Here is a 13869-nt window from a genome sequence, read left to right on the forward strand (position 1 = left end):
TGTTTAAGTAAAGTTATGAGATAGTTAATCAGGTCTATCTACAAAAGGATTCAGTGACTGAGAGCGCTTTAGTCATTAGTGACAATACAGTTTTGATAGAATACTTTTCAAGTTCATGTTCTGTTTCAAAAAGATATTCTGCTTTTATGGCTTATAAATTTAAGAATGTATTTTTTTATTACAGGGAGAAGAAAATGAAAATTCAGGATATTAAAAACAATATTAAAGAAGCTATAGAGGTAAACTTACGAGCTATTGTTTTTAACTATTCAAAGCTAGCTATTTAGACACTCTCCGCAATTTTTTTTTTTTTCTTTACAGACAATAGTGACAGCAATGGGCAATTTGGCACCTCCAGTTGAACTAGCCAATCCCGAGAACCAGTTTCGAATCGACTACATCTTAAATTTAGCCAACCAGATAGACTTTGATTTCCCACCGGTAAGTAAATAATTGGAGTTGGCTGCAGTCATGCTTTTTTGCAAGCGATTATATTTCGCTGCACTGTAGTAAATATTTACAAAAAACAGTGAGCTGCTCTTTTGGGAATTACTACAGTAGGTGTCTTTGGTCAGTGCTAATCAAATAAAGTATGTAGCAACCCAGCTAGAATATTCAGGCTGATCCTTTATGAACACAGAGACCCTTGTCTCCTTTCTTGTGCTCTACCGAAATAATCAGCTACAGTTAAGATGGGCAGTGCTGGCAGTAATGTTTGGATGTTGTTGGGAATCGCCCTGCCCAAAAGGGGTGAAGATATGCACAGCAGTTTGTTGATGATTTTTCTCTTTTGAAAGAATAATAGAGTTTTCTTGCCGATTCAGACATGTTCTCTGACAGCTGTGTCAGCCAGATTTTCTGCAAAGGCTCCACATACTAGGTCCTTGCCCCAGCCCTCCCAGTCCTAGTTAATCATTCAAAATGCCAGCAGCCCTAGAGTAAATGCAGAAAGTATAATTATTTGTTTGACGGTATATCTTTGTGCCCACTCATTGTGATCAATTTCTACTGTATCTCAACCAGGCTAGTAGCAGAAGTCCATGAAAATACAGTTTGCAAACACTGAACTCTTAAACACTGCGAAGATATTAATTACCATGAAGTACCTTATACTTGCAGTAATACAGGAGTGTTTCAAAGTTTGTATTCTCTCTCTGTGCGCTGTTCCAGAGGGCTGAGGGTAGGAATTATGATGATGTATCATCAAAATCATGATCCATTTACAGCAGAATTTTGTTTCCAACAGCAGTCAGTCCCAGGTGCTTGAAAGGAAGGTGCAAGTGCAAATAGTAGTAAGATGTGGGGTAGTTTGCACCACAGCAAGGTTTTCGTAACTCTGATTTCTAAACATTATTGAACAAGCTAGTCTGTGAAACCAATGACAGTTACCTTTTGCAACTGTTGCTGCTTCTGGGAATTTCTCTGCTTTGGTCAACCTTTATTAAAAGAAAAAACCAAACAACCAAAACCACATACTTTGTGTACAAGGCAGAAGTCATATGCTATTAGCAATTAATTGGAAATATTGGCATTGTAATCTTCAAATCCAGTCATTTTCAAAGTTCAGCAGGCACAGACAGGTTGATGGAGAGGGGGATGTATGATTCTTCTGTAGCACGTAAAATGTATTATTAGTCATTTTAGCTTAAAGAATCTTAAATAAATTAGAGATTTTGAGATTTTTAACTTGACAATTCTTTAATTTTGACACTTTTCAGTGTTATTCATAGGAACATTTGGTCCCTTCATGGGTGATCTCTTCTGCTAGGGGGGCAAAAAAATTCGTACTTTGAAGATAGTTTTAGGAGAATATTCGAGACAAAAGGCAGAGGCTCCTTACTCCACCCTGTGTGCTCTTGAACTGGCTGCATGCCCGCAGCTCTCCTACTGCCCATTGTTTTGTGATACTTCAGGTTGTGATCTGTAACAATGCTGTAACAAGTTCCTGTGACCTACCTCGTACTGAAATACTTGATTTTCCTTGTCTCTTCTGTCTCAGAGGTTGTTTTTTTTTTTTCTTCCATTCAATTGGAATGCGGTGATTTTTTTAATTATTTTTTTTTTCCTCTGAAAGCAAGGGTTAATCGTGTAGTGGTAAGTGAATAAGCCAAGTGTGTATGTTTTACATTAATTTTTATATAAAAACCAGTTAATATTCGGTACGTTTTAGCTCTGGTAGGATACATGGTAGCAAGCCCTTGATGTCTAAAGTAATAGAAATATACTTACCAGGTCCATAAATAATTTCAAGTTCAGTGAAGAGTCTTTGATGTGTTGAATGACACACAACTTCAGAAATAACAGTGCTCCAATAAAACTAGTTTTTCTTCTCTGAGCAAAGGTATTGTGTTAAATTTTTAAGCTCTGACTCTACAGAGGTTTAGGCATGTGCATAACTTTGACTAGTGGCTAGCTTCAGTGGCATGATTAACTATTTCATACATAAATGTTTGTAGGGTTGAGGTTTTAACCTGGATATACATTAGCCACTAATTTTGAAGGAGTATTGTTGGCCCTCGGTGATTATATAAGCTAATATGTATCTGATTTCTGAGTTTGTCTGAATGTAGGTTATAGTCCTTTGCTACGTGGAAAAACTGAACCTGCATTTTGATTACGTATTTTAAATCAAGTTAAGATCTAGAATGTCCCTAGATGCCAGCTCTCAGTGCATAGTATCAAAAATACATGATCCTTGGGTACCTCTGTAAAAATAATTTTGATTTTGTTATAGATTAAATAAAAGTACTTTGAAGAAAAAATAATTTTCTGTAAGTGGAAAGGGTAGCCTTATGCTAGTTATGCTTTATATCTAAGGAAATCTTGATTATCTACTTTCTCCTCCAGTACTTCGGTGGGAGAATTTCATAAACTGGCAGCTAAACCTTTTCCTATGTAGCATATTAATGCAGAAGAAGGGAGGGGAATTTCTAGCCATGTTAGCGATATGTAATGCTGCCTATTTTGAGTTGTAGAACTTGCTTTCTGTCTCTTCCATTTTCTTCATGGGGAATCATATATCAGCTGTTATGAAGACATGCTTTCCTCAGTATAGTATTTGATGCTGCTCTCCTCTGCCATAGGAAGAACAAGAAGGCAGGGAGAAAAAACACTCATATACCAAGGAGATATTATTTGAGGGCTGTGAGTACTTAGCGCCATACTCTTTTAAAATACAAGGCCGTTTTGCTTCCCTTTAAGTGCCCATTCATCTTTTTCTAAACATTAATTAATAAGCTCTCCAGAAGGCAATGCACAGACATACAGAGTTTAGCACTAGGATTGTGTAATTTCTTCTCCAACCACAGGACATCTTCTTTAGAACATAAGAGGCCTCATCCTTCTTCTGTACGTGAAGGAGTATTTTAAATGAAGTTTAAAGTACACACCAAAGTCTGTGTTTATAATTACCTGTTGTACAGGTGGAGCTAGAATTCAGTTTTCCTAACAGCAAGGTTCAGTGTAACGTGAAAGGCAGAAGAAAGTAAAGGAAGAATGTAGGACCTTTACAGTGTGATGATAGTTTAGGGGTCTGGCTCTACATATCTAGGATTCAAAGTGCAACTTCTGTATCCTGATACTCTAATTCTTTTCTTAGTCTGTGTCTCCATCTGTTTGCTTTGCAGTTTTTGACTTACAGGAAATGTGTGTCATTTCTGTAGAGTGTATTGTATTGAATTAAAAAAAAAGAAGAAAAAAACAACTGGAGTTAAAAATAACGTTGGTACAGTGCAGTGCTAGATTAAACATTCCCTTTAAAACCAAAAAATTAGTATGTTGGAGATTTATTAATTCAGCACACTTAGTATTAAGCAAATAGATTTCTTGAATACAGATAGTAGCATATGGGGAAAGGAAGAGGGTAGTACTTACTGAAAGGAATTCTGTCTACATAACCATGCTGATGATTTAAAGTATTGCAATATTTAGTAGATCAAATCTGTAGTTCCTTTTGTAGTCCTTCCATGTTGTTTCACCATACTGTATATACCATTGGCAAGAACCTAGAAGAGTTTCACTCTTACAGCCGATAGTCCAATTTGTCTTGTCTTCAGTATGTTTTCAACAGACAGTTTCTAAAATGCAAATTACAAGAAGAAACCCAAACCTATGTGACTGAAGTGAATTGATAAGGGCTAGGAACGTAACCACGCTGAAAACCTGTGGAGAATGCTAATTAGTAATATTCTAGGCAAAACAACTGAGTACTAAGTTCATGGTTTTATGTGAAGTATTTTCTGCCTTAGCTCACTGTGGAATTCTAAAATAGCTTGAGGACATAATATCTCCATGGGTAATGGAGTGCTGTTCTGATTTAGTTTTGCAAAATACTTTGCTTCTTTTGGGGGTAAAATCTATCCTTATTATTACTAGGCTTGTTGCACAGCCTTTTTTTAGAGCAGAGCAGAATGGGAATAACAGAAGTCTAATCAGGTCCACGTAATCTATTGTTAATATGAATAGCACTGATAAATATTGTGTGTAGTATTCTATTGGCATCACTGGGGAAACATTCTTGCTAAAATGACAGGACATTAAATGACTAAGTCTTGCCAAAGAAGTCTAGCCCTACTAGTTTGAATGAACACTGAGAATAACAGAGAGATCATGCTTTCCATAGAGAAGTACTGAAAGCAGAACTCTGTTTTTTCTAAAACACTACAGTACCAATTTTTTATGAAAGATTATTTAAAGAGGACCATTATCATTGCCTTTATTCAAGTTGGGTTTTTATCTTGCAATTAAATTGTCACTGGCCAGCATGACGACTTTAAGCAAAGGAAAAGGAAGTTGAAGTAAGAAAACCTCCAAGTTAATCAAACTGAACTTAGTTGAGATAGGTGAAGCATTTGATTTTAATAATCGAGCTGATTGTGAATGTGCATTAGTTAAAGCCTTAGAAATGAGGTAGTAATCTTTCTGTGTTGATGTATTGGTACAGACCTGAAGGTACACATGTAATTACTGCTGCTAGGCTTGTGTTTTGAGATAATATCATGATAAATAATATTTTTTAAAAAGAAATTTGTAAGCAATTTAGAAATTATAAAATGAACTATGCTCATCATTGAGGTTCTCTAATGAAACAAATAGAAAAGTTGGTTTGCTTGAGCAGTAAATTTGAAAGCTTGCCCAAGTTTGTGCTAGAACTGCTTTTTTAGTTATCTCACACTAGCTAAACTTTGTAGGAGTAAATTTTACTCTTTAATTTTACGTGTAACCAGATTAATACATCCTTTACAGGGACAATGTGGTGTGTAAGAACAAAGACCTCACAAATCAAAATTTCAGGCTGTTTTTACAACTATTCCATCAGTTAAAATGGAAAATAAAAACAAACGATGCTTGTAGTTGAGGCTTCCAAATGGCATTTCTGTCACTATTGTCCTTTGATGCATTGATACACAATTGTGTGTATGTTTTCAATGTCAGAAATCAACCTCATAAATATTTTCAATAATTCTGACTAGCTGTATATCTGTTTCAAATATAGGGTGATGTTGGGTTAGCTGGGTTATAGAGGTGATATTTTTATTCCTGTTCTGCATACCAGACAGTGGTTAGGATATTTTCTCCATCCCTAGGACCAACTAGAATAGTGGCCTTTTTCTAATCCCTTTCTTTTTGCTCTTACTTTTAGAAGAGGAAAGGAAATGCTCTCATTCTGTGAACATTTCTCTTTCCATGATCAATGAATTTGAACCAAGCTGCCAAATGAAACCTATTTATTTTGGGTCACAGTCCCTTTATAATTCTCTGGTTTTAATGAAATATTCAAAATAGCAAAACAGTATTTACAACTGCCTATTTTTAATTGATCTGGACTCAGCTGAGGAAGATGTCTTTTGAAAATACCATAATAACTTCGGAAAGATTGTATTCAAAAAGTAGTAGAATCAGAATATTAGCTATTGAAATGCAAAATAACTGAGGAGTCACTCCAGCCTATGGCTCTCTAGATCTAGGAAAATACATTCTTAGAAGAGATGGGATCATTTTTAGGGTGTTGGTGAAATTGTCTGCAGGTTTTTTTGGTCCTGGTTTATTTTTTATTACACTGCTTCATTCTAGTTATTTTGAATCTCCCACTACCGGTGCTGCTGAATAGTTTTATTATGGTTTTTGAGTGGTGTCTTTGAGGCCAGGCTTTACCACATGCTGCCTTCAGCCTCAAAGCCAGCTTAGCATCTCCTCTGCCCGGAGCCATCCCTTCCCTCTGCTCCACACCATGATGTGCCACCCTCACTTGCGCCAAAAAAACCTCCATTGGGTCCCCAGTGTAAATCAGACCATTGAACCGATCCAGGTTAAAAATAACCCCGGTAACCCTTACTCCCTCTTTCTTCTATTTTGGGGAGGTTATTTTTAACAGGGATCAGTTCTGAAGGCTGGTTTACAACATGGTCTGTAGGCAGTGTGGTACAAATGAGGTGGTACAAATTGTGTAATATGTTAATGCGCAGCAGGGTCAGAGGTGGGGGTAGGAGTCCCTAAAATGGTTTTGACACCAAAATCTTCAAGAAAATAACAAGAGAATACAGTCTCAGCAAGAAAAGATGTGAACTGGGATCTCTTTGCTGCCAAAAGTGTTCCTTAATTATGTAGGCAACAGAACAAAATTATCTGTCCCTGTAGATAATCACCCTGATGTGTATAATGATAGATACATTATTATTCCTGTCTAAATACATCATGGAAGAAGAGAGCTGTTCTGGTTTGACAGCATCGCTAGCTTGATAATGTAATGACAAACATATTCGCTCTAATGGGGGACATTTCCCAGGAGGCTATCTTAAATGTCACAGATTTTGGGGTGGGGAAGTAGGCAAAACAGTTTCTCTGGTGGGTGTAGCCGTGGGAAGCTGGGAAAGCTGGGAGACGGAGCCTGGTTTCTGGGTGTCTGGATAATATTGTGTGGCAGTTGGGCAGCTATCACAGCGAGAAAATTCAGGGCTCTTGCTCTTTCTTGTCCAGACTTGCTTTATTATTTTGAGCAAGTCACCTCACTGTCCTCACTCTTTCTTTTTTTAATGCTCTATATATCTTGTAATCTCTAAAATAGTGATAATATATTTATCTTGGAGATGTATTTAAGCATTTTGAGGTGCAAAACTGCTAGAAAATGTGGAGTATTTTTAACTCAAGAATGTTAATGTTGTTAACAAAGAGGAATGGGGAGTATTACAGACAGTATCAGCAGAGTGATGTGATACTAGATCCTCTGAAATAATCTTCACTTACTCGTTTTTAAATCTCCATCATCTTATCTACACAGAGCAGCTCCTTCTAAATGGACTTCTAGATAATCCAATTGAGTTTACCTGATCAGAGTTTAACAGGACTTAAATAAAGCTGTTTTTCCTATCCTTTAATAGCAGAAATAAATTCTTGAATACAGATTAATTAAAGAGTTCTTTTGAAGCCACCTTTTAGTATAGGGACTCTGAGGTAGACAGCCACTTGACTTCATTTCTGTTTCTCATAATTAAAACATGTATAACTAGTAATTATTTGCAAACGAATCTCCTGAAATCTCTGATTTTTGTCCACGTGGGTAGATGCCTGATATGAATGTTTTATTCTTATGAATGCATAGCAATATCTAGCCAATTTGGACATTGCTAGCCTATTTATTGGAAGTGCTTTCTTTAATTTCAGCTTTAGTCTGCAGTACCCTAAGTTTTAGTTAGGCTGCGAACTAGCCCATTGCGTCATACTAAGAAATATTATGTTGACACAAAGCTTTTTTCATGAATAATTGAAATGAAAATATATTGACTATAAGCATAAAGTAGTATCTGACTTATTTGGTGACTAGACATTATTTTAATAAGTAGAAGCAAATACTATTACAAAATTCAGTTTTTAGGTTCCCAAGCAAATTCCTGGTCGCCGTCTTTTTTGACAGCAGTTGTCATAGTAGTTGTCACCTGGAATGGCAAGCTTTCGGATGTGTAGGAATTCCCCAGTGGTCCCACATGGCTGCTGTAGCTGTGCTGAAATTATTTTAAAAAATATTAAGTTAGAAAATTGCTTATATCCATTTATACCATATTGATCTGTTTAGCAAAAGTAACACACACAGGCTGTATGTATCAGGAAATCAATATATTTAATGGATGCCAACTAATGAGCATGAAGCTTTGAGAAATACCAATTTAAATATTATGCATAGTAGGTTTGATTTTGATAATTGTCAGTGGTTCATATTTTTACTTTAATATAAAATTTGGTTTATCGTGCTATCTAGTAATGAAGGTTGCATATTTTTCTTGATTTCTCTATTTGTCCCTTTTTTCCTCAATTATAGGTCCCCTAGTTTTCACCTTATTTTTGAGTTTCTTTTCTTCCTGAGTTTTACTTTGTAGGAAAAAACTTGAGAATCTGTTTTTCTGAAGAAAGTAGAAAGCTATCAACTAGTGGCATCTCTGTAGGAGGCATTTCATAAATTGTTAAGCCTGTATTCAGTAAAATTACATATATATTTAGGCCAGTGTTTCAGAAGAACGGTAATATTACAGTACCTTGACTTTAAATATAGCCTAAATAATGAGTACGTGTATTTAAAAAAAGGAAAAAAAAAGCCAGTCTCCCTTCTGACTTCTGTGAACAGAAATGAGATGAAATGTAAGAGCTAAGCAGCTTTACTAATTAGCGTTGCTTTTCTAGATAGTGATTAGTCTCTTGATTTAGTTTGCTGCAGTACTTGCTACACCTGATTCGATTCTTAAATGTGGCAGCATCGGCAGGAACAACTCTTGTCCCACCTTCTGGTAATCCAGATTTTATTGCCAGTAACAGCCATTTCTAACTGCAGTGAAAATGAGGATGCTATTACTTCTTATGCTTCAGTTTGTTACATACAATAAAATAAAACATATTCTGTGCATAAAGTGAAAATATTTTTGGCTAGAAAATAAAAGGAATGTGCCCTTTGAATTCTGCTGTGCTTTCACTGAGGTGTTCACGTAGTTCTGTTGAAGTCCCATGAAGTATTTCCTTAAATTGAAGAATCTACAATCCGGGACTTTAGACAATGACATTATCTGCACATCTTTTCTGTAGTGCAGTTGTTTTTATAGTACAAAAACCACACACTATATTTTGCTTTATTATTAATTTATTTGATTAGCATTTGAAGTAAATGCTAATGCTTTATTCTGCACTTGTATTTTTCTCCAGTAAATTCCCACCGTACCATATTTATAGGTTCATAAGTTCACGTTCATTTCAAAAATTCATTTGAAGAAATCGTGACTTAATTTCTCTTGATACATCTTCTTTGTTTTCCTCAGAGCAGTCTCAAAGAACAAGAACAGATTAATTCAATTTCTGTTGAAATAGAAGAGCTGTCAGCTGAATTAAACAGGAAATAGGCATAAATTTAATATAGAAATTCTTAAGCATTTTCTGGTTTTAATCACAGTAAGAGACTATCACACAATGGTGTACGCATAGATGAAATAAAATTTTACCTGTGAGCCTGCCTGGTATTGCAATGGCTTAAGAAGAGTTTCTGTGAGAGTCTATATTAAGACTAAGCAACATGTAAATGTGCAAATTGCCCTGTGGACGTGCTTTTTGGGCGTACAACAAAAAGTACCTTTGGGCATTAAAATTCTGTAATATACAAAGACTTGTAAATGTGATGGTAAACATGCTTCTAAAGAATCATGACTTTGGAATTTTAATTTAATTTACATCGTCAGATGAGTGAAGGATGAGCTTGGATGAGCATGGAAGTAGCTAAAAAGAAAAAAGTGAAAACTATTGTGATCTATTTTACATTTTGATTCTGTGGAATACTCTTGGCTCTTTTTACACGTGTCCCTCAGTGCTCAATTTAAAGTTGTTTTGCATTATTCCAGTACCAAATACAATATATTGTAGTGCAGCAAAGTTGTGCAAAGTTACCTTTTTACATGCAGTCATCTGTGACTTCCCAGCAGGGAGACTTTTACACGGAACAGAGCAACAGGGAGTGTGCCGTTAGATGGAGTTATGATGGAATTTAAAAAACATGTCAGGTCCCAAATCTTGAGAGAGATCCACAAGCGCAGGCCTTTTGTGGATTTTTGTTTTGTCAAAACTCAAATGGAAGTTGGCGAGAGCTCGTGTGGGAATGAAGGTGTGTGGATGAACAGGTATTTGCTTGTGTATTTGCTGCGTGTGTGACTCCGAGTTTTGATCCTGCCAGAGACCTGTTGTGCCCGTAGCTGACTGGGGCTGTTAAGGGTATCCTGTTTTCTAAATGCAAGCATCTCTTCTGGTAAGAGTCCTGCTGTTCAGAGAACCAGCGGGTCGTTGGGGTTTTCAACTTGCCTTTGGAGAGTACGTGACATTTCTTCAGTGTTCCAGTAAAATTTAAGATTTCTTAAGCTCCCAGGAAACTGGGTAGCTTTTTACTCTTAAAAAAAATCCCAGCAAATAAACAGAACTTTTAATTAATCTATTGTAAGTGTGAGCTTGATTTCTTCATGTAGACTGTATTATGAGTCTATGAATACTTTTATGAATACAGATTCTGCTTCTTCAGAAAGACTGTAAGATGACTAGTGATCTGTCCTTGGGATTTGTCTGAATTTAGAATGAGGAGGAACTATTTTATCTTTTACCCTTTTCTGTTGGTGGAAGTTTCCGGCAAAAATAGGCTTTTTGTTTCCAACCTGAAAGGGGGCGGCAAAGTTGCAGTATGGTCCTGGGTTCACCCCATGATTTGAAATGGCGTTTGTTCTTAGCACTGCATAAGGTAATAAAGTCATTTGATTTGACTATTAGTTTTAAGTTTATTATATATTCATTACACAAAAAGCAACTAAATGACGTAGTATGAAAGACATTTTCCAAACCCTAATTTAAGGCTCAAAGGAAATTTCTCAGAGTTTTATTAAACCTTCCTTCTTAGCCAGAGGTCTACAAAAATAACTGATGGTTGAAATGCCTCTATTACCACTCTCTACTGCCCCAAGAGAGAGCTGGAATGGTATAGAAGACTTCTTTGTGAGCCTTTTATGCTATCAGTAAGTTTATGCCTCTATCCACTCTCTACTGCCCCAAGAGAGAGCTGGAATGGTATAGAAGACTTCTTTGTGAGCCTTTTATGCTATCAGTAAGTTTAATCCATTAATGAATTGGCTTCTTTCCGTGTGTGAGTATACCCTGAAGAAGCAGAGGAACATTGATTACTCGGTTTAAAATTGCAGAGGAATCTTGATGAACATGGGGAGTAGGGTCTGCATCTGCCAACTTCCATCTTAGTGTTCTCACCAAAAGTGAGTTCTTCCTCCCTAATGAGCATGATGTGCTTTAAATGGGAGTTGTGTGAAAGGATTAAATCTGAGCAGTGTTCTAGTATCAACAGATTAAGCTTCTGCAGCGATTAAACTTCTTGTGAAAGTAGAAATAAAAGAGAAATAGCGTGATATGCTAGTGAGGCCCTTTAACCAAAGGCACTTTGTAGATTATGGGTATGGAATTGTGCGTTGGCACACTTCTCAAATACTGTGGTGTTTGAAACTCTTAACAAAGGGGAAAAATGAAAGTTCAAACTTCACAGGAGTTTCTTAAATAAAATTCACTTCCCATTGTCCATTCCTTGCAGCCACATCCCGTTTAATTTGTGCTACTAGAAATGTGAAGAAACTGTAAGCAGAAACCCAAAACATTTCAGCATCATTCTTTTCTAAGCACGAAAAACTATTGATAATGAGACTGAATCCTTGCTGAAAATATTTCTGACTCGGTTATGGGAAGTGCTGAGTACTCTGGCCTCTCCCAAAGAGTTTTGTATTCAGCTCTGGACACATGCCAGTAACTGGAGAATATCTTCAACTATTTGTAGGTATGCGTTTCCTTTGTGATATCATCGGCATATTTTCCCTAAAATAGCAAGCAATAATTAACACTTGTTCACACCATTAGGAATGCAGATGTTTCCCTATTCAAGTAAGTGGCTTATTAAACTGTCTGATTTGACAAATTTAACACATTCTAGTATCCCTGCCCAAACACAGGGAGAATGACAAGATACCATCAGTTTCCTTCTCTGAGTGGCCTTACAGTCAATAGTAATCACTTGATTTCAGATACGAGCAATGAAAAATAAATAAATTTGTCATGTATTTACCTGTCCTGGAAGGAGAAAATCAACGTGTGCAGTTTGTCTTGGAATGCACCGTGCTGCCTTGCCGTCCTGTGACCTTGTCTGTTCTAAGGCGGTTCATTAGCGGAATGCAGCAGAACTGCCTGACTGTCATGAAAGTAAGGTTCATGTGCTCCCACCTTGCAGAGTAGGTTTGTAAAGGGGTTTGAAACCAATGGTCAATGTTATTTTTAAAAGCTGAACACGTTGGGAAGCAAATGTCCTCCAAGATACAGTTTTACAGTTAGAAGCTGGTTTGGTTTGACCTTTAATCATTAGGTTTGTAAGTGGATGACCTATTTAAAACTCTTATTATGAAATGTGCAGCTCCATGGGACAGTGAACTTTGCCCAGGAATTGAATCCCAGTTTTAACCACAACATTGTGTAATGGTTGTACACACCTTTTAGTAGGTAAGGTTTTTTTTCAATGGCATTGACTTTAGCTGGAACTAGTAAATAAGCTGTTCTAATGGCAGATCCACCCTATATTATATTCTACAAAGAAAAAGTAATGTTGCATGTCCATGCTAAGGTTCCTGTGAACATGGTGTCATAGTAGCAAGAACTGTGCCAATGTTTTTCCCTGCCAACATCCTAATGCCTATAAAACATTGCTTCATAAACATTTTTTTAAAAGTCTCTTGAGTATTTATATATCTGGAGGGAACAAAACCTTGTAGACAGTATGTCCAGTTTTTCTCTTTCCTTTTCTACTAATATTTTATCCTTTTAGAATGCCTCTCAAAAGCTGATCTTGGTTCCTTTATTTTTTCCCAGGCCTGGAGTTTGTCTCTTGAGGATTATTTTTTTTAACAACCCAAACGCTCAACCTCCAAGTTCTTTAACACTTTCTCTGGTTTGACTTTTAAGAAAACCACTGTTTACCTGCTGCCATTTATTCAATTTGCTGAAATTTTCTAATACAAGTAGGTTTTTTAACCTGATTAGACTCTGCATTGCCCCTTTTCTAAGCCAGAATTGTGTCAGTAAGATCTTTCTGGAACAAAGTACTGTTTTCCAAGCATCCCTTTTACATGATGATTTCCGCTGATGGTTTTTTTTTCTCTAGAGGTCTGCGTAGATTCCTGTAAGTGAGTACAAGCAATTTACAAATGTTGCCTGTTGACTCATTGTATTGGGAAACTTTCAGCAGGTGGAGAAAGTGTTGTCTAATAAATAAAACATTAGTACTGAAATATGTTTCTTTTCACATAAATGTGACTTTTTAAGTATCGCGGTGTTATGGTATGATGAGAGATGAGGCTTCCTCGCCATCAGCAAGTCATGGTCCTTGATACTTCAGTTATCTAAGTAAGACCAGAGAAGGTTTACCCAGACAGTGCATTTTCTCAGAGCTTTTTATAGTTTCACAGAAGCATAGCCTGTTAGTTAGGGATTGTGCCCGGAATTCAAACTATGCCCCTGCCCAGCCTGAACACATTCAAAGTCAAGCCCTGTTTGTTCTGTTCAGATTTGTGTTACATTGGCATCGTTTTCCCGAAGTGTTCTACACAAGAATTTCTCCCTCTTTAGGGTTACGTTAGCGCTTTGAAAAGTGTAAAGTCTGGTCTAGTGGTAAATAAATGCTACAATCTTGACATAATTCCTAGGAAGAATTCATTTCTCACCTTCCTTGGTGATGCCATGCTGTCATCACTTATGTTGACTTTTGTTGCTTTACACAGCTTCAGCTATAGTTTAAACAGGATCTTGGGTGTGTATCGT

At 36.6% G+C, this 13869-nt stretch overlaps 1 protein-coding gene across 1 annotated transcript in view; it reads left to right on the forward strand.

Annotated features, from left to right (window-relative positions):
* Positions 1-194: 194 nt before the first annotated feature.
* Positions 195-13869, forward strand: part of GNAS (GNAS complex locus) — a 60558-nt gene continuing 46883 nt past the window's right edge. Inside the window, exons 1-2 of the mRNA XM_009274721.1 lie at positions 195-239; positions 322-441. Of these exons, the coding sequence (XP_009272996.1) occupies positions 195-239; positions 322-441 (165 nt within the window). The remainder of the gene's footprint in view (positions 240-321; positions 442-13869) is intronic.

The sequence above is a fragment of the Aptenodytes forsteri genome, unplaced genomic scaffold (assembly GCF_000699145.1).
Source record: "Aptenodytes forsteri isolate BGI_AS27 unplaced genomic scaffold, ASM69914v1 Scaffold112, whole genome shotgun sequence".
Lineage (NCBI taxonomy): Eukaryota > Metazoa > Chordata > Aves > Sphenisciformes > Spheniscidae > Aptenodytes > Aptenodytes forsteri.